At 35.8% G+C, this 26,525-nt stretch overlaps 1 protein-coding gene across 2 annotated transcripts in view; it reads right to left on the bottom strand.

Annotated features, from left to right (window-relative positions):
* Positions 1–649: 649 nt before the first annotated feature.
* HECTD2 (HECT domain E3 ubiquitin protein ligase 2) overlaps positions 650–26,525 on the bottom strand; it is a 95,156-nt gene continuing 69,280 nt past the window's right edge. For both annotated transcript variants that reach the window (XM_055559969.1, XM_055559968.1), the window contains exons 8-21: positions 26,086–26,195; positions 24,235–24,383; positions 23,571–23,694; positions 20,806–20,902; positions 17,669–17,776; positions 16,723–16,855; positions 15,765–15,853; positions 11,760–11,918; positions 8,496–8,570; positions 7,226–7,313; positions 7,032–7,138; positions 5,170–5,285; positions 4,454–4,597; positions 650–3,157 (exon numbers count right to left, since the gene is read on the bottom strand). In XM_055559969.1, the coding sequence (XP_055415944.1) occupies positions 3,037–3,157; positions 4,454–4,597; positions 5,170–5,285; positions 7,032–7,138; positions 7,226–7,313; positions 8,496–8,570; positions 11,760–11,918; positions 15,765–15,853; positions 16,723–16,855; positions 17,669–17,776; positions 20,806–20,902; positions 23,571–23,694; positions 24,235–24,383; positions 26,086–26,195 (1,620 nt within the window). In that variant the 3' untranslated portion in view covers positions 650–3,036. The remainder of the gene's footprint in view (positions 3,158–4,453; positions 4,598–5,169; positions 5,286–7,031; positions 7,139–7,225; positions 7,314–8,495; positions 8,571–11,759; positions 11,919–15,764; positions 15,854–16,722; positions 16,856–17,668; positions 17,777–20,805; positions 20,903–23,570; positions 23,695–24,234; positions 24,384–26,085; positions 26,196–26,525) is intronic.

Genomic DNA, 26,525 nt, shown 5'->3' with positions numbered 1-26,525 from the left:
GAGTCCCTTGGACTGCAAGGAGATCCAACCAGTCCATTCTGAAGGAGATCAGCCCTGGGATTTCTTTGGAAGGAATGATGCTGAAGCTGAAGCTCCTGTACTTTGGCCACCTCATGCGAAGAGTTGACTCATTGGAAAAGACTCTGATGCTGGGAGGGATTGGGGGCAGGAGGAGAAGGGGACGACAGAGGATGAGATGGCTGGATGGCATCACTGACTCGATGGACATGAGTCTGAGTGAACTCCGGGAGTTGGTGATGGACAGGGAGGCCTGGCGTGCTGCGATTCATGGGGTTGCAAAGAGTCGGACACGACTGAGCGACTGAACTGAACTGAACTGAACTGAATAGATCTGAAGTTGTTGATTGATGGCCAATGAAATGTCACACTTAGTTCATTTCTAGGTGACCTCCATGGTGCTATAATGTTCATTTAGTGGGATATTTGTGATCATCCAGTCATTGCCTATATGTTGTTTCATACCGAAAAATAATGCTAGCGGTTAGCTGCATTTGGTGTCAATAACACACCTTTTGAAGGAGTATGTATTAATTTTCCAAAGCACCAGTTTAAAAGACAGTGTAACAAACAGAGTTATATTTTAAACTTTTAATTCATTGCCTAATGTTCAAAAAAAAATGAATTGAAGTCTAGTTGATTATATAACTTTAATATTTGAAAAAATTTATCCAGAAATTAACAATATAATACAATACACATTTGTACAAAAAAGAGGGGCGTTTAAAAACTTCTGATCGTACAGACAAAAATATGATTAACTAAACAAAGATTAAAAAAGGACAGAACATTTTGTAAATACTGATAAATACTGTGCAATGCTTTAATTTACTGTGGCAGATACAAAAATCAAGAATTCATGAACAGATTATATAAAAAGAAAGCAACTGCATGAATTTTCTAGCTGTTTAAATTAACTAAATATAACAGTAGTGGTTCTTTTAAAAAATGAGGTATTAATTACACTGTAAACCAAAACCAGAGCATAAATAAATAAAGGCAATGTGCAATTTAGTGATAAATGATTATAAATTTCAACAACAGACAACAAACATTTTCCAGTTGTTTATGGACTCTGTCATTTAAAAATTTGGCTTGCTTGTATACTTCTTATTTAAAAATGACATTAGCTATTGATATACAAGCACATCATAGACATGCAGACCAAGCCAACACAATTTTCCCATCTCTACCAAGTAGAAGTTTTGTTTACATTTTATTTAGAACACTTAAATCTGGTTTCTTATACATGATTCTTTTGTGCTTATTAGTTAGCAGTAACCTACACTAAAGACCTTACTTTCTAGTTCAAGCAGTGTAAGAGAGAAGCAGTTTTATTTGCACATGGATTACAAACAGAGCAAACAAAACAAAATCAACATGCCCTTAAATCTCTTAGGTGTTCCAAGAATTTTAAGAAGAAAAATCCTTTAAATAGTATGTCCAAGTGGAAAAGTGGAATCACTTCTGTCCCAAACAGAATAGTAAATGAACTAACTCCTTTCCTCCAGGATTCACAAGTTGGCTTTGGAAATGCAGAACAAGCTGATTAGTTCCTCCACCCTAGAAGAATTCTGCTGGTGGGGGTGTAGGAATCCTAGCAATAAGATAGTAGTGTAACTTGGAAATCGGGAAAGTATTATTTGCATGAGAACCATGTGCTGGTACTAAATGCTGGCTTCATTATTATTGCAAATACACCCTCAGAGTTTTCTGAAGGAAAGTTATCAAAGTATAATACAGAAGTCGATTTGGAAATACTGTAATGTGCTAATAAAACTGCTTCATTTGCTGTAAATTAAAACCATTTACTGTCTGACTTAAAATGCAGTTTCTTTTTACATGCTGCTTTATTAAGAAACTCCAAAAAGGGTACTTTTGAATTTGCTATATTCAGAATCCAGTGAAAAACAAACATTTGGGCCAAAATGTTGAACCTTATCTTTCCATCAAGCTATGTCACTGAGTGACTTTCGCTTCGCTTCATGTCATTTTGACACAAATGTTATCATATTCACTTTTGTCAAATATCTTATCCTACTTGTTTTCAAAAATTAGTGTTTCAGTACAACAGGTGATGAAAAAATACTATAAATAAGTCTTGTATGTCAATCAGAGTATATATAAATCAGTTCTCTCTTTTTGTGCTTGTAATTGACTTAATTTATCGGTGACTAGTCAGATCTATTTCCTTTCTAATATTCTGACCCCTAAGAAGAAAGGATTCTACAAACATTACAGAGTACTCAAAGTAACCAGTTTACTGCGCATGTGCATGCAGACTGACGATACTTAAAAGAATATAACCTTGAGTCCAATTAGTCTGAAAATAGTTACACTCTTGTACAATCATCTTTATTGATTTGTAAAAGCTGTACACACATCTAAAACCCTGAATTTACTTTGTAAAAATAAATCTTTAGCAATAAATGGCACTATCAAAATCCCATTATTCTCAGGCTATTATGTAGTTATTTACATGCTGATTTTCAGGAACGGTTGAAAAGAATCTTTAGAGGACCAAAGCCAGTATATCAAAAAAAACCCCTGTAAATTGCATTTGCAATTATACTGTTGTTTAACCGCTATATGAAAATATGGCTACATGCCCCACATTAATGATAATGTAGCTGTCCATGTTGCTACTGTGTGCGAGCAGCACACGCTCTGCCACTGGGCTCCACCCACGCTGTCATCGCTGCATTCTTTACTGCACGATGCTTCCCCAGCGGGACACCTGTGATGCACTACTTATGGAGGATGATAAAGTGCTATAAAAAGAGGGACCGGACCCACCTGTCTCTGCCATCTGGTCTTTTTCTCACTCAAACTGTGTTGTGTTTTTAGAAAACCATGCCTCTACTGAACACACTTCATATTTGATTTTTTTTTTTTAAGTCAGTCTTTTAAAGTTGGTGAGCTTTTTCAAGGTATTTTGAGACAGAAAACATGAAAAGGTTAAAGGCACAATAAGAGGGAAGTGAATGCTACATATAAATGTATTTCAAGTCTTCTTGGTTACTCAAGTCCGAAACCTTCTGAATTTGAAATTCCAATGATCAATTTCTGTTTCAGGTCCTTTTTGCTCTTGTAGGGGGGAAGGCAAAGTTGATTGAAGCAGGTGTGGGCCACAGGCAACCTAGGGGAAACATTTTCTTCAAAGATACCAAGTCTTAAAACACACACAATGACTGCTAAGCAACTTTCCAAGTACCTGAACACACATACTCAAATCTATTTCACTAGACTGAGACGACTCATCCATTCCTTTACTGAACAAATACTTCTGGAGTACCTGTTGTGTATGAGGCACCATTCCACACCCTGCGGCTGGGTTTACTGACAAGACAATGGCCCCGCTCTCACAAAACTTACATTCTAGAAGCATTATTTTTAGAGTCAGACAAATCAATCTGAATACAATCTCCCTCACTTTCTGGCTGTGAGATCTCGTTCAAGTGGCTTCATGTCTGCAAATCTCAATTGCCTCATCACATAAGGGCAAACTATCCAAATGGGTGGAAAGACCCAGTAGAATAGTAGGTAAAATAACTATTATTTTAGCCTTGACTGTCAAAAAAAATCATAAGAACATTTCTGAGCCACTTGATACCCACACTTCTTCTGTTGCTGCCCTCAAGGTACATGCAACCTTCATCCTCTGAATCTTTCTGATCAGATCTCCCAATCCTCTACCCAATGACACTTTTATCTATATCCAAGATTCCAGCAGAATTCTTAGACCCTTTCCCTCAGTTTTTATGAACTCCACAGAATCAGAACAGCTGTTGGTGGTAGCAGTGATAAAGGAAAGGACAAATTTCAGTTCTAATTGATGAAAGGAAGAACTGACAGAGCTCGGGGAATATATAGGGCAGGAGAAAAAAACATTTATAATCAAAGTAGTATCTACTCAAATTAGCTTTAGAAATTACAATGAGATTGGGAAAAGAAGTAAGTAGATCAACATTACCCCACCAACACTCTAGAAAATAATTTAAAGCCATCATCAGCATCACTTTCATATGCAAAATAAGGGAAAAAAAAGACCGGCACTAGAGGTATTCCAGTACAACAGGACTTCTGGAACTAATTATAATAATAGCCAGAAAACTCACCTGGCATCTTAAATAAAAAGACTTTTAAGTAAAAATGAAGGTCAGACAAACTAAATACCATGAAAAACAAGCTCGACTCTGGAAGTGATGATAAAGTAATTGACTTAGCAAAGTAAAAAGTTGATGGAAAGGAATTATTATCAGTTAGTATTGGTATGTCTCAAAGAACCTTAAGCCATAGTCTATAGCCATGTTTACTTCGAGGATTTTTCTAAGAAAACAACTTCATGTTGAAAGAATCTTCTAATTCCAAGCATACTATTATTAGCAAGACCTACAGATTAAAAACAAAAATGAATGACAATCTGGAAATTTACCAGTTAGTAGACGTTTCATTCTTTGAGATTTTAAAGTTTAAATCAGCCATTCCTCCTACAGGAACTCTGTCACTTCCTGTAGTAAAATGTAACAACTTCTTTTGAAGATCAAGAGGAAATCCAAGCACAACATCCCAAAAGTATCTAGAGAACACAAAGGACATTTATATAAAATGTATATAAAATGACAAAAGTCCTGCAGATGAGAATAAAATAATATAAAGTAAGCTCTAGGGAAACAACTTCCCTTAAAGGTACATACTGCTCTCAAACTGAAATGGAGGAACGACAGGCTTCTATATATAAATTAGATTTTTGACTAACGTCATTATAAAAATAGTCCAGCAACAGAGAGTACATAAGCCATTTTTCTTCTATATAATTTTCCGTATTTTTCAACACAGTGCTATTAAAAGGCTTTTTATAAGCATGGCATCCCTGCAATTCTAGGACCAAAGTCATTTTTTAAAAGAAGTCAACTCTCTGGGCTTCTGTAGAAACTTACTTATATCACTTTCTCCCAAGGGGACTGCTAAGTGATTTCATATTGAATATTCTCACATTACTTTCAAGAGATAAAAGAAGGCAGTGTGGGCTGTACAAGATTTCTGGTGACTTAACTTGATTTGAAGATTGTAAGTTACACAAATAAACCAGCCACATTCCCTTTCATTCCCTCTTCAGCAGCCTCACTCTCAGAAGGACAAAGAGCTCACCGGATAGTCAAGTCAGTTTTTGCATAACCATCATACTGTGTACTTCTCTGCAGGGCGTGCATATCCAGCTCAGGACTTCCACAGACCAGAATTTCAACCTCTTCTGGACGAAGCAGCTGCCAATAATTATTCATCAAAAATGATAAGAAAAAGTGATGATGAAAAAACGTGAAACTGGAACTGTTTTCATTGAATCAAGCCACAAAAATCATGACCTTCTTATAGTAAATCAAACCATTTTTTAAGGAAAAATATTCTCCATTTATATTTTTCCTACTGAGATATTTTTGCTTCTGAAAGTTTATAAATCTTGTCCAACTCTTAGATTCCCCCTTTTGCAAATAACAGCAATTAGCTAGAAAAACAAGCAGATGAGTGAGCATAAATCCAAATTACAGCTCTTCCCCAAGACCCAGCTTGAAACTCTTTGAGCCACGCTAGCATCTACTGACACGCCCGCGTCCAACACCCAGGAAGCCGCCTGTGCACAGTGCGGCGGCTGAGTAGTAGGTTAGTCTGTTTTGTGTTGTTCACTTGTTTTTTCACCTACATAGCTTGTCTCCCACCTAAAGAGATTAGAATTTAAAAATGAAGACTTGCTACACTATTCATTTCCCCTCCTTCCACCCCTATAAATACAGTGCATTGCAGACAAAACTTAATTAGAAATCAACAAGTGCTCCATATTCAAAGGTACTTTCAATAAACATGTGATAAAGACCATCACATATTGAGAGCTGGACTAGAAACAAAGCTGAGCGCCGAAGAATTGATGCTTTTGAACTGTGGTGTTGGAGAAGACTCTTGAGAGTCCCTTGGGCAGCAAGGAGATCCAACCAGTCCATCCTAAAGGAAATCAGTCCTGAATATTCATTGGAAGGACTGATGAGGAAGCTGAAACTCCAATACTTTGGCTACCTGATGCAAAGAACTGACTCATTTGAAAAGACCCTGATGCTGGGAAAGACTGAAGGCGGGAGGAGAAGGAGACGACAGAGGATGAGATGGTTGGATGGTATCACCAACTCAATGGACATGAGTTTGAGGGAACTCCGGGAGTTGGCGATGGACAGGGAAGCCTGGTGTGCTGCAGTCCATGGGGTCACAAAGAGTTGGACATGACTGAGTGACTGAACTGAACTAAACTGAAAGACCATCACTCTACAGCAAGTTCTCTCCTATGCAAAATAATTCATATGGAAGACCTCACTCCAAACCCTCCTTATAAAACTGAGTGGAGATGGCTTGATGGAGTGTGCCCAGAGGAGCAGGGATGAAGAGACACTTTTATGACATTTCTGATATGGTATTCTCAATAGCAGCTGACCCATACTCACATAGCTAAGAAAAAGTCAAACCAACCAGAGCCCACCATGACTCTGGAGACAAACTACTTCCTGTGGGTAAAAGGCCACTCAGAGTTGCTGGGGGACCCCTGAAAGGGAATGAAGCAGCTATAAAAACCTGTTCCTTAAACAGTGAGAAGTTGTAGCTTTTGCCTGGAGCTTATGTGTTAACCATTTTCCGTGCTTTGCACCTCAGTTTTAAAGATCTGGAGCCCTTAGGGATCTCTTCATCCACTCTACTTGGGGAAATTTTTTAAAGCTTAGAAGACATATTTTAAGACATAGCATGATGGGTGAGGGGGATGGAGTTAACTGGTCTTTTTTCCCTTTAGAGAATTAAGGCTGAAATGAGAGAACTATTTTTATTTCCAGCTCTATCTCTAAAAACTAAAAAACAATTTTTTTTAATTTAAAAGTTAAAAAAATATATTTTTTAATTTAAAATGTTTTAAAGAACTACTTGTCAATATCATGGTATTACAAACCCTAACTGAAAGCGTGAAGCTTTAAACTCACCATTAGGGCATTTGAAGCACACACACTATGAAATCCATAATAAAATGCAGCAAACTGCTTATAGATGGATTTGTTGAGAAGAAAGTCAATATAAAGCTGTACATATTCTGAAAAGCAATTTTACATCTGTTAAATAATAAAAGTAAATGGCAAACACTAATACACTTTAATTAAGAAATGGTGTTTTAACTTACCTTTCCTATTTTGATTGGTAACTGGAATTTTATCACCACCTGGCTTTAAATTATAGGACTTAATTATTCCAAATTCTTCTTGAAACACCTGATGGGAGATACCAACACACCACATTTATTGGTATATGTTAACAGACTTCAGTGAACAGGTTTGTAAAACTTGAGAAGATTTTCCCCTTTTCTAAATTACAAAATACAAAAAGCTTAGGCTCTTGTGATATTTGTATTAAGAATGGTGTCATGAAAGCATTTTGGAGTAAAAAAGTGGGGTCTTAACTCTCTTGAATACAGCTAAACACTTTGCTGCTGCTGCTGCTAAGTCGCTTCAGTCGCGTCCAACTCTGTGCGACCCCATAGACGGCAGCCCACCAGGCTCCCCCGTCCCTGGGATTCTCCAGGCAAGAATACTGGAGTGGGTTGCCATTTCCTTCTGCAATGCAGGAAAGTGAAAAGTGAAAGTGACGTCGCTCAGTCATGTCCGACTCCTCGAGACCCCATGGACTTCAGCCCACCAGGCTCCTCCTTCCATGGGATTTTCCAGGCAAGAGTACTGGAGTGGGGTGCCATTGCCTTCTCCAAAGCTAAACACTTTACTGACGTTTAAAAAAATTTGTGTGACCATTTGGGTAGCGCTCAGGCCTTTGGAGCTATGGGGATTACTACCATTTCCACCTTCCGATTATTTTTAGGCGAGTGGAAGTGAGAGAACTTTGGTCTGATCGAGTAACTTCTGCTCCTTACTTCTTGTACTGAACCAACAGAAGAGGCTTGTTTTTAGAAGGTAAAAGCTCTGAGAAAGTAACTGCATCCAGGATATAGGCCAGGTGCCTTGCAGAGTACCCTCAGCCTTGCTGGCTTTCCTTGATTGTTTACTTATACATGTCTGCTTCAATGTCTTTGGGCTTCCCTGGCGGCTCAGATGGTAAGGAATCTGCCTGCAATACAGGTGACTTGGGTCTGATCCCTGTGTCAGGAAGATCCCCTAGAGTAGGAAATGGCAACCCACTCCAGTATTCTTGCCTGGAGAATTCCATGGACAAAGGAGCCTGGCAGGCTATAGTCCATGGGGGTCAAAAAGAGTTGGATGCAACTGAGCAACTAACACTTACTTTTTCACTGTTTTTATCGGGTTAAGATCCTTTAATATAGGGAGTGGTATGTACAGATCAATCCTTGTTCCTCTTTTCTAACAATGGGTATATGGTAACAAAAGGTATTTTTCATACATAAAATACCTGGTTAACAGAAAGGTATTTGCCCTTAATGGTACCTGAAATGTGGAATAGAAATCTTCTTCAACATTGCCTTCATATGACAGGAGTTCACTTAATCCGTGGGCCAACTCCTGTAAAGAGAAACCTGTTATTTGTGTTTTTAAATCAAATAGTACTACCCAAACAGTAAACCAGATCTACTATAGCTCACTTACAAGTGAGATAAACTCAGATTTTGAAATAACGATAATATTGGGACATATTTTCTAGGGTAAAAAAATACTGGTTAACGATTTCTACCATGTAAAAGGTTTGGAAAAATTTACTGGAAAGGTCACATGAAGGAAAATATCCAGTTATACCCATAAAGGCATAACTCTGGGGTCTATTCTTATGTAGTAAGCTAAGAGTATAGTTTCCATCATAATTCACTGCTATTTGCAATATTACTGTTTATGAATTTGTAGTATTTCTCATTCTCAGTTTATAGTCTTAAAAAAACCTGTTAGTGTTTTATAATTCCTCTTTTAAACATAAAAATACACAGTTTATATGTGTTAAGTGGCTTTTACATTTCAGTTAAGGGCTCCCCCCGCCTCCCCCCGCAATAAAAAGTTGAGAACACTGGAAGAAATGTTTCCCTACATTGTAACTTATGTTTCCCCTGAACAGAGATTTATAAATAGAAAAACTAAGCTGGTATTTTTTAAAATTTCAGGTTGTATGAAAAATGTTTTATTTTAAATATTGGCAGAAAGATAAAGAACAGCATGTTTAGAATGAGCTTACACACTTTACATATTAAGTTTTCCATTTCACTAAAATAAATTTTAAAACAAATCTAGGGTGACATAGGTTTTAGTATGATTCTTCTAATTTGTTTCAATTACTAATAAAGTTATGGCTGCTGAAAATTATAATTGGGAGATCTGAATTGTTTAAAAGAATTCAAGGAACTAGTAGATGAATCCAATTGAAAGAATTTACCATATTCTTTTAAAGATCAAATTTTTAGTGATAAAATACAAAGTCAATTAGGTAATAAAGTTATTTACTCAGATCTGCTTTATTCGACTGTAGGGACTTTTATTCCCAGCCTTTCTATTTTCAAAACTCAATTTTTATTTTTTTATCTATAGTTAAGATTCTTAAATGTAAAAATATTATTAATTAGCCCATAGTTCATTTTCATGATTTTTATAAATATAAAATTAAAAGTGCATGAAGATATAGGTTTTATAAACTATTTGAATACCCTGGTATTATTTAACAGACTGTATTGGACAGTGACTCAAACAGAAAAGAAAAGAGCTACTACAGTTGCTGATTTAAGGTTATACTTAGCCTCTCCATTCTCAACTGAACCCCTCAAGGGTAATTTTCACAAGGCTGTGTGGGGAAGGTTTGTTGTTGCCATGGGACAGTTCTGATGCTTTGAGTCATGGATCCCTTCTCTACAAAAGCAATGGAGTTTCCACTAACGTGGTCACGGAAAAGCACTGGCCTATTAACGCTATACTGAAGGCTCCATCATTGAATATTTTGCTTGTTTTCTGTGATATTTTTTAAATCCTTATTCACAAATACTGTGTTTAAGAAATGTATCACTATAGGTTTCTCTTTGCTTGCCTGCTTACTCTTCTTGAAACACATATTGTACAGATACAAATGGTAAACAAAGCACTGAATAAAAAAAGCACTTAAAACTTTTTTCTAGATAATTTTGCCATATATGAAATGGGAATTAGGTGCTAATTTTAATAGATGCCATTAATAAATTGATATTCTGTTTTAAAAATTTAAAAAAATTCCCTGCATTCTACTATCCTAACACAGTAGTTTTCTTGCTTCCTTTCTATCTTCATTCATACCTGTACAGACACTCAGTTTTTTTCAGCTGATCTCATAGTTTATGCACAATCTTGATTCATCATTAAAGAGGCAATATAGGAATATGAAATTAACTCAGTATCATCTTCAGCTCCATAATATGAAAAAACATATTGGTACAGTCATTCATAAAATATCCATTATTATTAACTGAAAACTTGGATCCAAAGGACTCAAGTTCAAATAGCTTTAATCCTAAAATCAGACAATTTATTGGTAAAAATCAGTAATAACATAAGGAAATTTATTGGTAAAAATTTGACAAAAACTGCATATATGAGACAAAAAAAATCACAGAAATCTAAAATGAGAAGTTAGTTCAGCCATTAGTATATATAGTATTAATATGTTTTATACACCAGTATATATTAGTGTACAATTGTAACAATAACTCCCATTGTTATACAAATAAGCAAATTCAGTAAATTGTCCAGGGTCATAGGTAGCATGTGGCCAAAATACAAGACTATAGAGGGCAAATCTTTCTTAAGTAGAATTTACTCTATTACCTTTTCCATCTACTGAGTGTTGTAAAAATATGGATTTAGGCTCTTAATTCAAAAGAATCCAAACTTACTTTCAAAAATGTGTTTGATATCACATGAAGAATGGTTTTCTAATTGGTCACATGTTCTGGAGAGGTTTTTCAACTTTGGTAGGAAGGTTCCAACCCTACACCAAAGTGATCTGACCATTAACTAGAACACAACAATATTTAAATAGGCCCTTAATGAACAAAGAGGATGTCCACATCCAGCTACTTACTAATAATAAGGGGAATTCTCTGCTGACCAATGGCTATCGAAATTCAGCTGTGAAAAGTATTATTATTGTAGGGGATTGTCAGGATGATGAGCATACTATCCACATTCTTCTACTAAATTTTAACACTGGATTAAATCTGATGATTGGAAATCTAGTCTCTGACTAGCAGAATATCAGAGACAGGTCTGTGAAATTCATTAATTTTATTAAGGGTGTTGTTGCAGACATTGTTAACGATATTGCATAGTGACACATTGATAAGAATCCACAGAAGCAATCACGTATTGAATACTGAATACTTTATCATCTCATGTAATCTTCCCAATATGTAAGTTTTACTATTCCACTGTTCACATAAGGAAACTAGAGTTCAGAAACATAAACAGCCTATTCAAATTCACAGAGCTAGTAAATTGCAGAGGCCAGATTCAAATCTCTGCCTCTGACTCAAAGCTTGTTCCACTATGCTGGAAGAACTAAGAGCTGCAAAGTGGGTTATGTATCTCTACAGGGAAGGAGAAAATTAGACAAAAGAGGAGATGGGTTACAAATGTAAAGGGAAACCATATCTAAACATAAAAATAGTTATCAGGAGGAGACAGACTGTAGTAGAAGAAAGAAGATTCAGCAGTAAGGGATAAGATACTAAACAATTGTATACTTACAGGCATAATTTGACACAAGTCGTCAGTGGTAACACTGCAGATGCCTACTGGCGTATTTTGATCACTAGGAACGATGGGAGGGCTCAATAATTTCTTATAGCAGCAGGGGGGGAAACGAATATCCAAAGTAATGCTGTTATAAACAGCTAGTCCCATAAGCTATGCATACTAAATGTTAAGCATTAACATAAAATCCATGACAACAAATGAGTTTTGAATTATGCATCTATTTCTCGCATACTTCTTTCAGATCTAACACTGATTTTCTAATTAATCCCACATACTTACTCTTTGCTTATTTTCCCTTTATTTTATGTAATATAATTCCTTGATTACCAAAAATCATATAAAAAGGAGAGGTTCAGGTAATAGTATTTAATGATTTCCCTAGAAAACTGCATATCTAAGATCACAATAGCAAGTTCACACATTTCTATAAAGTATTTAACATATAAGAAAACTTCTAAATTTAAACAAAGATGGTGGTGATTTTATTAGCAGCAGTTTATTCAGAACTCGCTGCAGAACATGCCATTGATTTTGGTGACCATTCTGGGTATTTTCAAACTAAATACAGGCTACGTAGAGAGAGCTGTATTGAGTAGGCATATGGAAACACACACAGGGATGTCTGCATACACACACACTACTGATACGACACAATCTCCCACAGTAATACCTGAAAGACTTATTACTTGGAGTTTACTCAAAGTGTTAAGTTAAAAAGCTACAGATGTTATATTTATATACTTTGACCAAATGTATTTTTTTTTTATCAGTTATACAGCAGAATGTAACTTCATCCATTTGATAAATTAGGGGTTTTAGAGCAAATTTTATGACATTTCAACTGTCAAAGATTATAATAACAAGTTCTTAAGGAAGTCATTACTTTTACTGACTTAAAAGGAAATCTAAACATATGGTCTGGACAAATCATTAAAAACAATTTAAAGGATTAGAAAATAGCCAATATTTTAATTTGCTAGGGCAGAAAAAGGCTAATAATAATCTGAGGAACAGTTATGTTATTTTATACGTAACCATACCAACAGAGACTGAGCAGTGTGTTCTAGAGGAAAGATACTGAAAATAAGCTCTAATATACTCCTATAACTATGATAATAACATTACAGAAGCACCATACTACTGTAGCTACCATTTATGATCATTTACTGTAGTGATAAGTTCTAAGCATTTTTCATTACAATTTTTTTTTTTTTAAATTATAATCCTGAAGGAAGGTTTTTAACAGATAAGAAAGCAGGTTGGCAGGATGTGCTTTAGGGCACCTTGATTGCAGGAGAATCATGCTGCATTCCACACTACAGCTGCTCTGGCTGAAGCAGGGGTTGGGGTGTGGGAATTCTGCTGCAGACACCATGCGGTGCAAACAGGGCAGAGCTTGAAAACCCTGAACCACATTATATTGCCCCATCCTTAGTCCCAATGCCTTTCTGGTAATTCTGCTTCTAAAAAACTATTAGATTATGGATCTTCATGTGACCTTCAAAACATTTTTTAATTATTACTATAGGTTTCACTACAATATTTCTTATAAACTCCAAGGCCTTAATATTTAAAAATAATCGTATTAGACATACAACACTGTGAGAACTGATAGCCCAATCAATCTTTGGCTCTGAAATTTTAGTGAATGCTTTTGTGTGTGTGTGCTCAGTCGTGTCCACCTCTTTGCAACCTCATGGACTGAAGCTCACCAGGCTTCCTCTGTCTATGGGATTTCCCAGGCAAGAATATTGGAGCGGGTTGCCATTTCCTTCTCCAGGGGATAGTCCCAACCCAGGGATCAAACCCATGTCTCCTGCATTGGCAGGCAGATTCTTTTACCACTGAGCCACCCAAGCCGCCCCTCTGAAGTTTTAAAACTGAAATTATGTATGGAGCCAATTATATTTTCTTAATCACCACACCTATCACTTCTAAAGGTTTTGTTCGCTTCACCTGTGGTAGATTTTTCAACCACTTGTGTGACCACATCCACTGTCATCACACATTTTTCATAGACAATATCATGCTTTTCAGGGCAGCAACCTTTATATAGTTTGTGTGTGAGATCAATACACATAATAATGAGATAGTGGTGGTTATAAATTAATTTTAGATATAACTGTTAAACTTGTAATATACAACATCTAAATACATTTAATATGATCTTTTGGGTAATGACTGAATAGAAACTAATGTCTATTGCAAAAAAAAAAAAAAATCTGGTAAGCAAGTTCACGATATCACATATACTACTCTAAAAATGTACTGTAAGAGCTAATACTTTATTACAAACACTAGAAAGTCAAAATAAGCCAAACCTAAGCCATGATAAGAATGTAAAGTATGACAAACATACTTATCAGGAAATTCAAATGACTCCTAGTGTAGTGAGAAGCGTTAATAACACAGGCCTTCAATGAAGTTAAAACATTCAACAAACGACTACTGTAAATAACAGAATGAAAATATGAGTCTAGGAATGTTACACGTTCCTTACTGTGGGCTTGGCGCTTTGGACCTTTAGATACGACAACACATAATCAAATTTCAGATTAAGTTTACTATCACAGTGTGTGGTTTTCCCTACTCCCTTTTCTTCCATGCAGTTTCTTGATTTCCATATACATTCTTTGGGATGTATTCCAACAAACGTCACAAAGTCAGATGATATTCAAAGCCCTCCATCAGACGTCTCTTAATCTTTTTTGCCTGAATATTCATTGGAAGGACTGATGCTGAAGCTGAAACTCCAATACTTTGGCCACCTGATGCAAAGAACTGACTCATTGGAAAAGACCCTGATGCTGGGAAAGACTGAAGGCAGGAGGAGAAGGGGACAACAGAGGATGAAATGCTTGGATGGCATCACGGACTCAATGGACATGAGTTTGAGTAAACTCCGGGAGTTGGTGATGGACAGGGAGTCCTGGCGTGCTACAGTCCACGGGGTCGCAAAGGGTCGGACACGACTGAGCGACTGAACTGAATTGAATCTTTTTTGCCAGCACCATCTATAGCTCTCAGAGAGCCCCCTGCTCCCATCAAGTGGACCTACACATTGCTCTGTGACGGCCAGCACAGTGTGGACTCTTTCCCAGCCGTTCTCCCAGTCCGGGTCCCACTCTCTCCAGTACTGGTTCCATTTAAAAACTCTACCTTCTCTGGGAGGAATACAATGAACTGTTTCCTTCTCAGAATTCCTCAGCACTTGGTGCCAAATGGTCATTTGGCTGAGAACAAACTACCTGCACGAGTGGTCATCGTCCATCTGGACGGTAAGCTTTTTAAAGCAGATATGTTTTCTTTTTTTAACCTATATATCCCTAGGGTTTGCTCATTTATTTATTCTTCTTTTTCTTCCACAGACACTTATATTTTTCAGTATTTAAAAATGAATGCAGAAGGCATCCTGTCCAATCTCCACCCAACGCAGGAACACCCTCTCCAACAAACCTGAAGGAATCAGAGGATGGCATAGGAATTTATATCATTTTAAAAAACACTATAAAATAATTCTGTATGCTTCAAATGTTCCCATTCCATTCAATTTTTAATTCTTATGACCATCTCAGGATTTGAGGCCACATTAGGTTTAATCTTCATAATTTCAATTTAGAAAACTGAGTGAAGTAAGCACAAAGGGAAATAACTAAAGGAATAGTTCATTGTGAATAGGAAAGATACTGTGACTTTTAAAAATGTCTTAAATTTCTGATAATTTAGGTTGTAAATGAAATAGCAAATAATACTTGAGATAAGGTTTCAGAGAAATATGTTAACAGTTCAGTCACTCCTTCCAGTTAACTAAATCTGCTGATAATTATATAGCTGTGATATTACAAAATAATAAAGAACTACTGAAAAATCTACTAGTAAATTTAATAAGAATCTTTAATCTGAATAAATTAATGAGAACAGTTTTCCAAAATTCAGGTAAAATTCTTAAAAATCTCTAATCTACTAGCACCTCCTAGTGGAAAGTTTAAAGGATACAATTCCAACCAATCGGAATTCAGAATAGTTATCACATTTAAAGCTGCTAAACCAATGGCAGTATGAATCCTTATGATATGTAAACATGCCTGAAAAAAAGAAGCATAATTTCATCAATATGATTGATTTAAAAAATCAGAATGGTAAACATGTACATGATATCTTATCTATTAGAAGCAAAACAGTTCAGCAATAGCTATGTTACAGACCAATTGTCATGTTAAAATATATCAAATATGGGTCCAGAGAGTGTGCAAGAGCCTTTTATTCTTCACTGGTATCCTGAACCAAGGGTTGAAATGATAAAAAGACAGAAACTAATCAGTTGACTTATAGAAACTATAGTTTTATACTTTATAAGTTATCAAAATTAATTCTGAGGATTATCTGGAGACTTCATCACTCTCATCTCTATTTCCCATTACCAGAGAGATATTATATAAACATATATACAAAATTAAGAAAAATAAAGAATAAAAAAAAACACTTAAAACTCTTTTGAAGAAAATGCTTAACAATACTCAGGATTATATAAGTGTTTTCTCAAAATCAAATGAAAGCAAATGAAAGTTCAAAGGTTTATTTAATGCTTCCTATTTATTAAAATGGCTCATTTTATGAAAGACACTTTGAATATTAGTGATGAGCAAACTATAGCTCTGATCTTAAAATTTTTAATGTTCTTTTTATTTCAATGACAAATTTTAACATATTTGGCTTAGTCAGAAAACATGTGAATGCTTCTATGCTAATACATTTTGTGTAGGATTCCCTGTAAGATTATAAATATTATAATCATCAATTTGGTCTATTTAAAAAATGTAACTAACAGTCTTTAAAAAATTATTCAACATTTATGATTGACAAAAAAAATCTGTAAAATCATAGATTAAAAGTGAGTGACTACTTAAATCTAACGATCATGAAGAAAACACTTTCATAGAAATTAGCTACTCACCATAATCTGGATGAAAAATTTGGCGAATTAGGAGGAGGAACCATTCTTTAGTCAAGCCACCCATATCCAAACCAGCCTCCCCTACAAATGTAACTTTCAACTTCTTTTTCAGGTCTGCTCTTTTCCGAGTTAACTATTTGAGGAAATTATAAAACAGAGGAGAACAAAAGGCAGTAGAAAAGGAAATTAACCTTTTAAATTCTTGGAAATGTATTATCATATTTACAATGTTACAAAACTTCATCCATCCATCCATCCAATAAATCTGCCCAACCCTATTGTAATGTTTGTTGTATAGATCAAGCAACAGAATTAGGAAAGTCAGGTACCTTGCTCAAGGTTATTGCCTACTGGCATCGTACTGACTCCAAGATTTTAATTTAGCCAAATACAATACAAAGTAATTCATTTAAACTTGCTTTCAACACTGAAGTTTAAAAAAAATCACATTACTAAATCAAATATTGTAATATTCACATGGAAATCTGGTTGAAGAACTGTACATGGTTGAAGCTTAATAATACATGTATATACAATCAAAGTATCAATATGTTTGACCCTAAATGTACCCAATATACCCTTGTAGATCAGACTTCCAATCTGAGGCCTGGAGGAATTAAAATGACTTGTTAGGCACCCAACCAGTTAACAAATGTGGTCTAGAATCTACATTATATATTCAGAAATATGAATTACTCATTTAAGTGTTCTATATGAAATCCTTTTCTGAATATTTAACAACAAACCACTAAAAAACATAAAAAATGAACATAAGGCTTAACTGTGAATACAGAACTGTTTTTAACCATTGTATCAAAATATAAGGAAGCACACCACTGGCATACAGAAATAAAGAAAGCTTACTAAGATTTCAGAAATAAGCCATATTATCAAGTTATTTAAAGCTTTAGTCAATTAATACTATTCTGGAATAAATAATCTATACCTCATCAAGAGAATCGCTAACCAGATGTGTCCGCCTTACTTTCATATTTAGAAACAACATATTCATATCAGGTCTCTGTCTTCGAGATACTTTATCCACCAGACTTTGCTGATTGAAAAAGAAAGCAAACATTTTCATTTTTACTTGAACTATAAACTCATTTAACACATTTAAACACTTAGGTAAAAATAACTTATATTCTTCTCTTTATGTAACATCTCTCACATAAACAATTTCATAAACTCAATTAAGCAAATTTTGATTTATGAAAATGCCTTATTATTTCATTTTGGGACACTGATAACAGAAGGGGATACAAAATGGAGGACCCCAAAATAATTCAACTTCTACAGTAAAAGAACGTTGCATTACTGCTTCTACATGTCTCACCTCTTACACAGCAAAGTTTTCTGTTTAATAAATACGAACAAAGTGGGAACACTGGGAACAAGGCACATACTTCTGATGATAAGCTTGGCTTATGCTTTTTAAGATACTGGATTTACTCTAAAATCTACTTTTAGAAAGTAATTTTCAACATATTTCAGAAACCATCAACAATGTTCGTATCCTTTGTCCCAATAGTAAACAGAGGAAATATTTTATACAGTGACATTCATCACAGCATCATCTATAAGAGGAAAACTTTAGAAATATACTAAGTATGAATCTCTAGTGGAATTACAATACTTATCAAAAATGATGGTCATAAAATTATGTAAATAACATGGAAAATGTTTAAGGAATGTACAACTAAAAAAAGCGAGGAAACAAAATTGTATACACAATATTGTTTCAACTCTGATGCCTTTTAAAGATAATATACATAAAGACTATCAAAAGCAAATTCCCTACAATGTCAACAATATTTATGCCTGGGTGTTGGAATAAGGGGATGTTTTACAAAAATATAAGAAATATATGAATGTCATTTATCATATAAAGTCTACATGCTTGTATAATATATTTATCTAAACTCTTTTTCAGACTACCTCATCCTCTTTGGTAGCAAAGAAAATGAATTATTGTGCAGATTAAAGATAAACATTCTGAAATTTTAATTACATGTAGCAATATGCTTTAGCAGGTAAAATTTTAATACCCCAAATCTATATAGTAAGGCTACTTTCATGATTTTGTAGATTACTATAATAATACACTAATTCAGAGCCCTTCTTCATCTCTCCAAGTATTCGATTCTAAAGGCTTGCAGAAGGTTTTTTTTTCCTTTCCCCTTCTCTGGGTCCTCTCTTTTGTGCTCAAACAGATCTATGTTCCTAGCATAGTATGCAGTGTCATGGACCTGTTTTTCCAACCCTTTCTTATCTTCTGTTCCCAGTCGAGCTCCTGGGAAGCCATCACACTGGAAATATCCAACAAATTTAAACTAGGATGCTAATGGAAGACAAAGCTTAGTGGCTACTCCTCCCACCAGAAATTCATACTGCATAGAAAGTGCTTCAGATGAAAGAAATAACCCAACGATGGTAGAATTTTAGACACAGACTGATGAGGAAGTTATTTTTAATCTGGGAAATCACTTTCACAACTTTAAGTTATACTGTATAAGTTCTTGCTTATATTAACCATCTGTAAGGTTACCCTGTGTCAAAATAGTCACTAATCATTAATTCCAAATGGTATGGCAGTTTAGAAGCTCAAATGCTGGGAAATACCCATAACTGAGAACACCACTGGACTCTTCAATTGCTACTCATTTGTGCCCATGCTCTGAGGAAGACAGCCCAGGATACATTCTACAGCTGCCACTCTCCTTTTGATTGGAAGGAAATTTAAAAGAAGATATTTAAAATCTTAAGTGTGAGTGGCACAGCAGAAACCTGCTCAGAGGAACTTAAACTTCTAGCTCTTTAGATTTTTTTCTTATAAATAGAAAAAAATCATAGCCTAAGGCTTAAAAAAAAAAACTAAAAAGGCACATGAAATGGCATAAATGCTAATCATCAAAATGACTAGCTGTATATAGACTAGTCTTTGAGCCAATATCTAACCAGGATTAATAATTCTGGTGCTAAATATTCCTGTTGAAATCTACTTTTCAGCCAGGTAATATGGCTATGTTACTCCTTTGGTACACAGAGGCGATATCACTTCTTCTAATACTCCAATACTCAGTGTAAACTGACTCTGGGATGGCACTAGTCACTCAAATCTTTTGCCCTGCTCTGTGATAGCAAACAACACTCACCTTTTGGTAAATTACTGAAGAATCAACAATTCTTACTTTTATGGTATTTGAAGTATTATAATTTATGCCTTAGAATTCTTTTTATATCCTTGAACAAGACATGGAAATCATTTCCTTTTACTCTACAGGTCTCTCTTGGGGTCTCTATTTTAAGAAGACTATAGTCAACCTCTCTAAGTTTTAAAGTTGTTAAGTAATCATGTCGCAAAAGCAGAAACTCAAAAACATTTGAGTATAAAAATGTATAGTCTAGAGCTCTAATTTTTTTTTTAAAAGCACAATCAAAGTAATTATGTACCTCATCTATAACTTTACTGTGCTATGCAGAAATCGTGGTAGGTAGTGGACAGGACAGGCCCAGGGATGAACTTCATCCTGCCTAAAGCCGGCCTGACTGCTACCCGTTTCAATGGGCCTGCACGCATTTTGGTTCCCTAAGAATCAATAAAACACCTCTCGCCATCTATGGACATATTTCTCAGTTTTCTAAGACTGTACTTTCTGTTGCATTTTCTAATTTTTCAGCTGTTTCTATTTGACTTTCATAAAATTTAGAAAACGTGTCAGTGGTTTGCTCTTAAGGACACCCCTTCCCTTGTCCTCCCTGTAGTTCCTTCTCACCAATGCACTGCCAGTGACCCTGGAGGATGGTATCTACAAAATGATGTCCAAGTTCCCACTACTTTGGATCTGTGAGAGGCATTTAACCTTCCTACTATATTTATAAAACAATGAGAAGTTGATGAGGAGTATTTTTTTCCCTGTATCATGAATAGGTTTAAGTACTTTTTGAGGGAGTATGATATGAATTTTACTTTTGACATTTCCTGATTATACTAGAACAATTCACATGACATTTGACTTATTTGTTAAATTATTTACTATATATTGATTATAGTCAGCATAAATGTTTTCATAGCTGGCTTACCCTTGCGATGCTTATCATCTGTTGTTCTGAGTCTCTTTGAATAATGGTTTTTTTTGCAGCTATAGAAATAACGAATGGGTACTGACAGAAGGAAAACCTGCTCAACAAGTGAAAACAGAAAAAGCAAAATGGTGTATTTTTAGCAAAATTATACTAAGGGAATCTAAGGTACCGCTTCCAACAATATCAAACCATTACTTTTGTACTGTGTTTTACCATTCACAAAATGAGTTGATGTGCATAATTTCTTTGAATCCCACAGCCTTGTGACCTAGACATCACTATCTGATGTGCAGTGGCTTTATTCCCTAGAGGAAGCTACATCCAATGTTCTGAAATGTGTGCTGACGGCTTACACTGTTTATACAAATAATCTCAGTTTATGCAGCCACTTGTACATCATTACCTGGGAAAAATATGGCCAACATCAGAAACAGGAAGCAGAAGTGCTGATGAAGGATTAGGACAGAAAATCATGTGCAGAAATTAATATAAGAATGCATTACTCTGTGAGTATGCATATGCATCAGAAATGCTTATACATCAGAAATGAGGAAATCTAGCAAGAACTATGGTAGGAAAAGTAACACATTTAAGAGTAATGAAATAAAAGTGTTGCTTTAGCACTGTTATTTAATGATGCAGTAATATGAAATGGTATGTATTTGTAAACACACAACATATGATCAAAAGTTATGAAAATAACTTCTTTCCTGGGTCAGAGCTCACTCTGTTATATAAAAGAGCCATAAAGCACACAGATAAAATGCATTCAGAGAGAACTAGTAAGGCAGCAATGACCCTTCGGGAACTAGACTCCCACACAAGCGGCTGTAATGAATCCATCAGCCGTAGTTGGAACACATCCAAGGACAGTTCATCAGCACATGTGTGACCACTGGTCACACTGTGATGTAGGCATTAGGAGGAAAAAGGAGATAGCCCTGGAATGACCTGAAAATGAAATGGTTTTCCTCTTGGAATGAAACTGTTAGAAAGCAGTAAGAAAATTGTTCAGTATTCATGTGTAATAATTTTGAATCACAAAGTGCTAACTAAAAATTTGGAAACAAAAAGAAGTGCAATGAACTTAGCAGGATAATGCTGGTCTAACTATGCACTTTAAAACAGTGTTCTTAGCCCTTCCCTAGTCAGAGCACACAGACAAGCGATACCATGTGTATGGCACACTGAGACAAACGCGAGAGGCTGGCCACAGCCAGACAGTGACTTCCCTGCGGCTCTGATCCCCTTCTAGGTCCCAAGGGCTGAAGGGACCATAGGATCAAGCCTCTATAACTCATTCGTGGTACACCAATGTTACCATACAGTGTTTAGAGGAGCTTTGCATTAAAAGATGTCACTGAAATATGCAGAGTAACTCTTGGCACCGTATTGTAGATTTGTCTAAAACATTACAAATACATTAAAGTGGGACAAAAAATACCTTTGTAGAATAAACTCTGTCAAGAAAAAATCCATCAGACTGGCCAAGGTCCCCCAGAAACGGAATTCTTACTCATTTCAGGTGTGGATTGAGATATATCCAGGATTCTAGTCTATGTACTGCTACTGCTAAGTCGCTTCAATCGTGTCCGACTCCGCGTGACCCCATAGACGGCAGCCCACCAGGCTCCCCCATCCCTGGGATTCTCCAGGCAAGAACACTGGAGTGGGTTGCCATTTCCTTCTCCAATGCATGAAAGTGAAAAGTGAAAGTGAAGTCGCTCAGTCATGTCCGACTCTTCACGACCCCATGGACTGCAGCCTACCAGGCTCCTCCGTCCATGGGATTTTCCAGGCAAGAGTAGTGGAGTGGGGTGCCATCGCCTTCTCCAATTCTAGTCTATGTTTTAGGTCAATTCTGGTAGAAAGGGTCCCTGGAAGCTTGAACCAATCTGGGGTCGTGGGTTACTTATATCCATATCATATCTCTCAGTTAGTCTCTCTTAGAATAATGCATTCTGTAGGACATCTCAGAGTCTAGGAATAAATTATGTCTGGGATAGTCTTGCTGGTTTAATCCAAACTGTAAATGTCACTATAAGGTGCAGGGTAATGAAGAATTTGGCCAAGTGTTTTGAAAATCTATTACACTAATGTAACAAACCGTTTCTGGTGAAGCCCTTTCTGTGTAACATCCATTCTTTTAATGCTATGTATAAAGAACAAACACTTCATCTACAGGAAAAGGGAGAAAATGAGTGAATTCATGTGTGTATGTGCACACATGTGTGATCACTGTGTGAGATCAGGCACCAGCATACTATGGTCCATGGGACCAACATGGCCTACAACCCGGGCTTGTGAGTAAAGCTCTGGAACACAGACACACACCTTCAGTTACATATTTTCTAAGGCTGTTTTGTGCTATAATGGTAGACCAGAGACTGCACAGCCCAAAGAGCCAGGCACATTTATAATCCTGTACTTTCCAGAAAAAGTTTGTTGACCTCTGTGCTGCGTGATGGCACACAGAATAAGAAAATTTATAAGAAACTGCATACTAAGAACTTTTCCCTTCTTAAAAAGATGTTACTAATCAGACAAAAATCATATTAACATAACATAAATTCAGACGAAATAGATAAAGAAGATGCTTTAGGAAATATAATGATTTCAAGGCTGGATATCTAAAATACACTTAAAAGTTTATATGTTAAGGTATGTGTATATGTAAATTTACTTACACAAACTTAAAAGCCAGTCATTATTTTGAATAGTATTTTATTCAGGTGAATAATCAAATGAACTTTTGATCATACCTGTGAGAGTTTCCAAAGCTCTGCCAGGTGTGGTATTCTTCCATGAGGTCAATGTGATCCAATGTAGAATTATAGAAATCAGTGTAAGGAATAAGGGGAGGGTGAACCAAATTGTTTGCAGTATCTGTAAAGATAAATTCTAACATAATGATCTTTCCCAATATGTACATGATTCACTCTAGTAGGAAGAATATTTTAATGCCCACCAGAAAGCCTTTATCTAGAAATTCCTCTTTTAAGCAATTGTAGTGCTGAATGAAGAAGGTAGCTTTAAAATTAAGGTCGAAATGCAGCCAATAATTACTTGCTTTAAAAGAAAACTTGAATGGTGAGGATTATAATAGTATAGTAAAGGGAGTAAGCAAATGGCGTACCCACGAATGAATGTAAGTTCGTGTATTCTTAGGAACCTCTACTTAGGAGGTCATATGCAGTTGACAGCCATAAAACAGAATTCTGCTCCATAAAATGCATAAAGCTTTTTCATGCTTATACATTAATTGTGAAATCCATTAGCAAAATAGAAAATACATTACTGCAACTCTCCTTCTCAAAGGAATGATTTAAGATGTACGTAATGCCTCTATAGTATTTTGAGGTCCTTATGGAAATATCCTTATATTTAATAAAAGAAAAGTAAAGATGATTGAATAATAAAACCTACTAAGTAAAGCCAATACTTTAGATGCTGATGGGATCCACCACGAACACTTTGATATAGGTGGAAATTCTTCAGGTTTTGCAGGAAACAGGCGTAAAGAAATAAACTGCAGCAATCTCTCTACCAATGGTTTGAACCTCTTCTGGGATAATCTGGTAAAGATTTTGAAATAATTCCAATCAAAATTCACATTTTTCTATTTTGGCAATATATTTGTTAGAGATCAAAGTTCATCCTTTATGCATAAAATTTTAGACTATTCCCCCAAATTCTATTTCTTTAATTGCCCCAAATTTGAAAAGATGCAAAAATTTACCTCAAATATCATTTCTTAATTAAATAAGAAATAGACACCAAAATTACTATGCTGCTGCTGTTGCTAAGTTGCTTCAGTCGTGTCCAACTCTGTGCGACCCCATAGACGGCAGCCCACCAGGCCCCGCCATCCCTGGGATTCTCCAGGCAAGAACACTGAAGTGGGTTGCCATTTCCTTCTCCAATCATGAAAGTGAAAAGTGAAAGTGAAGTCGCTCAGTCGTGTCTGACTCTTAGCGACCCCATGGGCTGCAGCCTACCAGGCTCCTCCGTCCATGGGGTTTTCCAGGCAAGAATACTGGAGTGGGGTGCCATTGTCTTCTTAAACATTTCACTTTTAAGGCTTTTAGTATTCAGTCACTCCTCATTCATAGACTCTGTATTTGCAAATTCACCCATTTCCTACTATTTAATTCTAAACTCCAAATAAATAATTGTGGCACTTTTGTGGTCCTTTCATGGCAGTGCAAAGAGTGACAAAAAACGGGAGTTGCTTCTGCTGAGGCTGCATAAGGTGACGCTCTGCCTCCTTGTTTTAGCTCTCATACTGCAAATAAGTATTCTTTATGCAATCTACTTGGGTCATGTTTTTCAAATTCTTATGCTTTTCATTTGTGATTTTGCCCCTAACTCTAGTGCTAAAGTTCTTAAGTTCTGACTAGTGTTCCTAAGAAGGATGTGATGTGCCTTACGGAGAAGGTACTTGTGTCCAATAAACTTTGCTCAGACATGAGTTATGATGCTGTTGGCGGTGTGTTAGCTGCTCAGCTGTGTCTGACTCTTTGTGGCCCCATGGATTGTAGCCTACCAGGCTCCTCAGTCCATGGAATTTTCCAGGCAAGAATACTGGAGTGGGTTGCCATTCTCCTCTAGAGGGGATCTTCCCAACCTAGGGATCGAATCTGGGTCTCCTGCATTGCAGGCAGATTCTTCACCTTTTGTTGGCTGTGAGTTGAATGTTAATAAAATAATGATTTTATCAAATAAGGTGTCTTTAAAATGAAACACAGATAAAGTAAGGCTATGTACTGATATGCTGATAGAAATGTTGTGAGCAAAGGCTTGTAGGAATCTAACCCTCTTGAGTGCGAATAACGGTTCACTATTCACCAATTCGGTACTCACAGTAGCTTTATAGAACGTAACTATTGCTAATAATGAGAACTGATTGTATTTAAAATTAATTTTGGGATTCTTTAGCTTCTTTAGCTTGTATTAGTCATGGGGAGAAGTAATTGTTAATGTAAGTACAGTACTGTGAAAAAAATACTGTACTTTTATAAATTGATATTGATGGCTAATATGTTCAACGATAAGAATGTGCTGTATAAAATGCAAAAGCAGTGGACAGAAATCTCAACAACAGCGGGTACAAGCAAAATGGTTACTTACACACAAAACAGATCTTTAATACCCTCTATGTAGTACTAAATGATACACTTGTAATTGGCTTCTGAAGCACTGTGCCATTTCTAAAGACCTGAAAACATTTAATGTTATTATAAAATTAAAAGTTCTTAATATCATAGAGTAATTTACTTTTTAAACCAGTGAGCTAGGAAATGATGGTCAGCTTCCACTAAGCTGGCTGTCTGTCGTAGCAAGTGGGCATAGATGACATACGTAGATGTGTTATTAAATTGAGGATTCTGAAAAAGATATTGAAGATAATTGTGTTAAAATTCTGTTAACATGTAAAAAGAAAGACGCTAAGCTTAATGAGCTAAGTGGCAAATTCAGAAAACTAAATTTGAGATTATGAAATACTAGGTGAAATCCTTTAAAATAACAAAATAAATTGTTTCATTATTTAATTAACAGAGACTTGGATTTCCACAATGGTCCAGTGACTTTGAATTAAGAAAGATTTAGGTCTGAGGGCTAATTCTACCACTTACTACTATATGCCCTTAAGAATGTTCCTTAAACTTTGATGCTCAACTTCTTCATCTAGAAAATGGGAATGATAATATCTATCT

Source organism: Bubalus kerabau, chromosome 22, assembly GCF_029407905.1.
Source record: "Bubalus kerabau isolate K-KA32 ecotype Philippines breed swamp buffalo chromosome 22, PCC_UOA_SB_1v2, whole genome shotgun sequence".
In the NCBI taxonomy this organism is placed as follows: Eukaryota; Metazoa; Chordata; class Mammalia; order Artiodactyla; family Bovidae; genus Bubalus; species Bubalus kerabau.
This window is presented reverse-complemented; position numbering and strand designations above follow the sequence as displayed.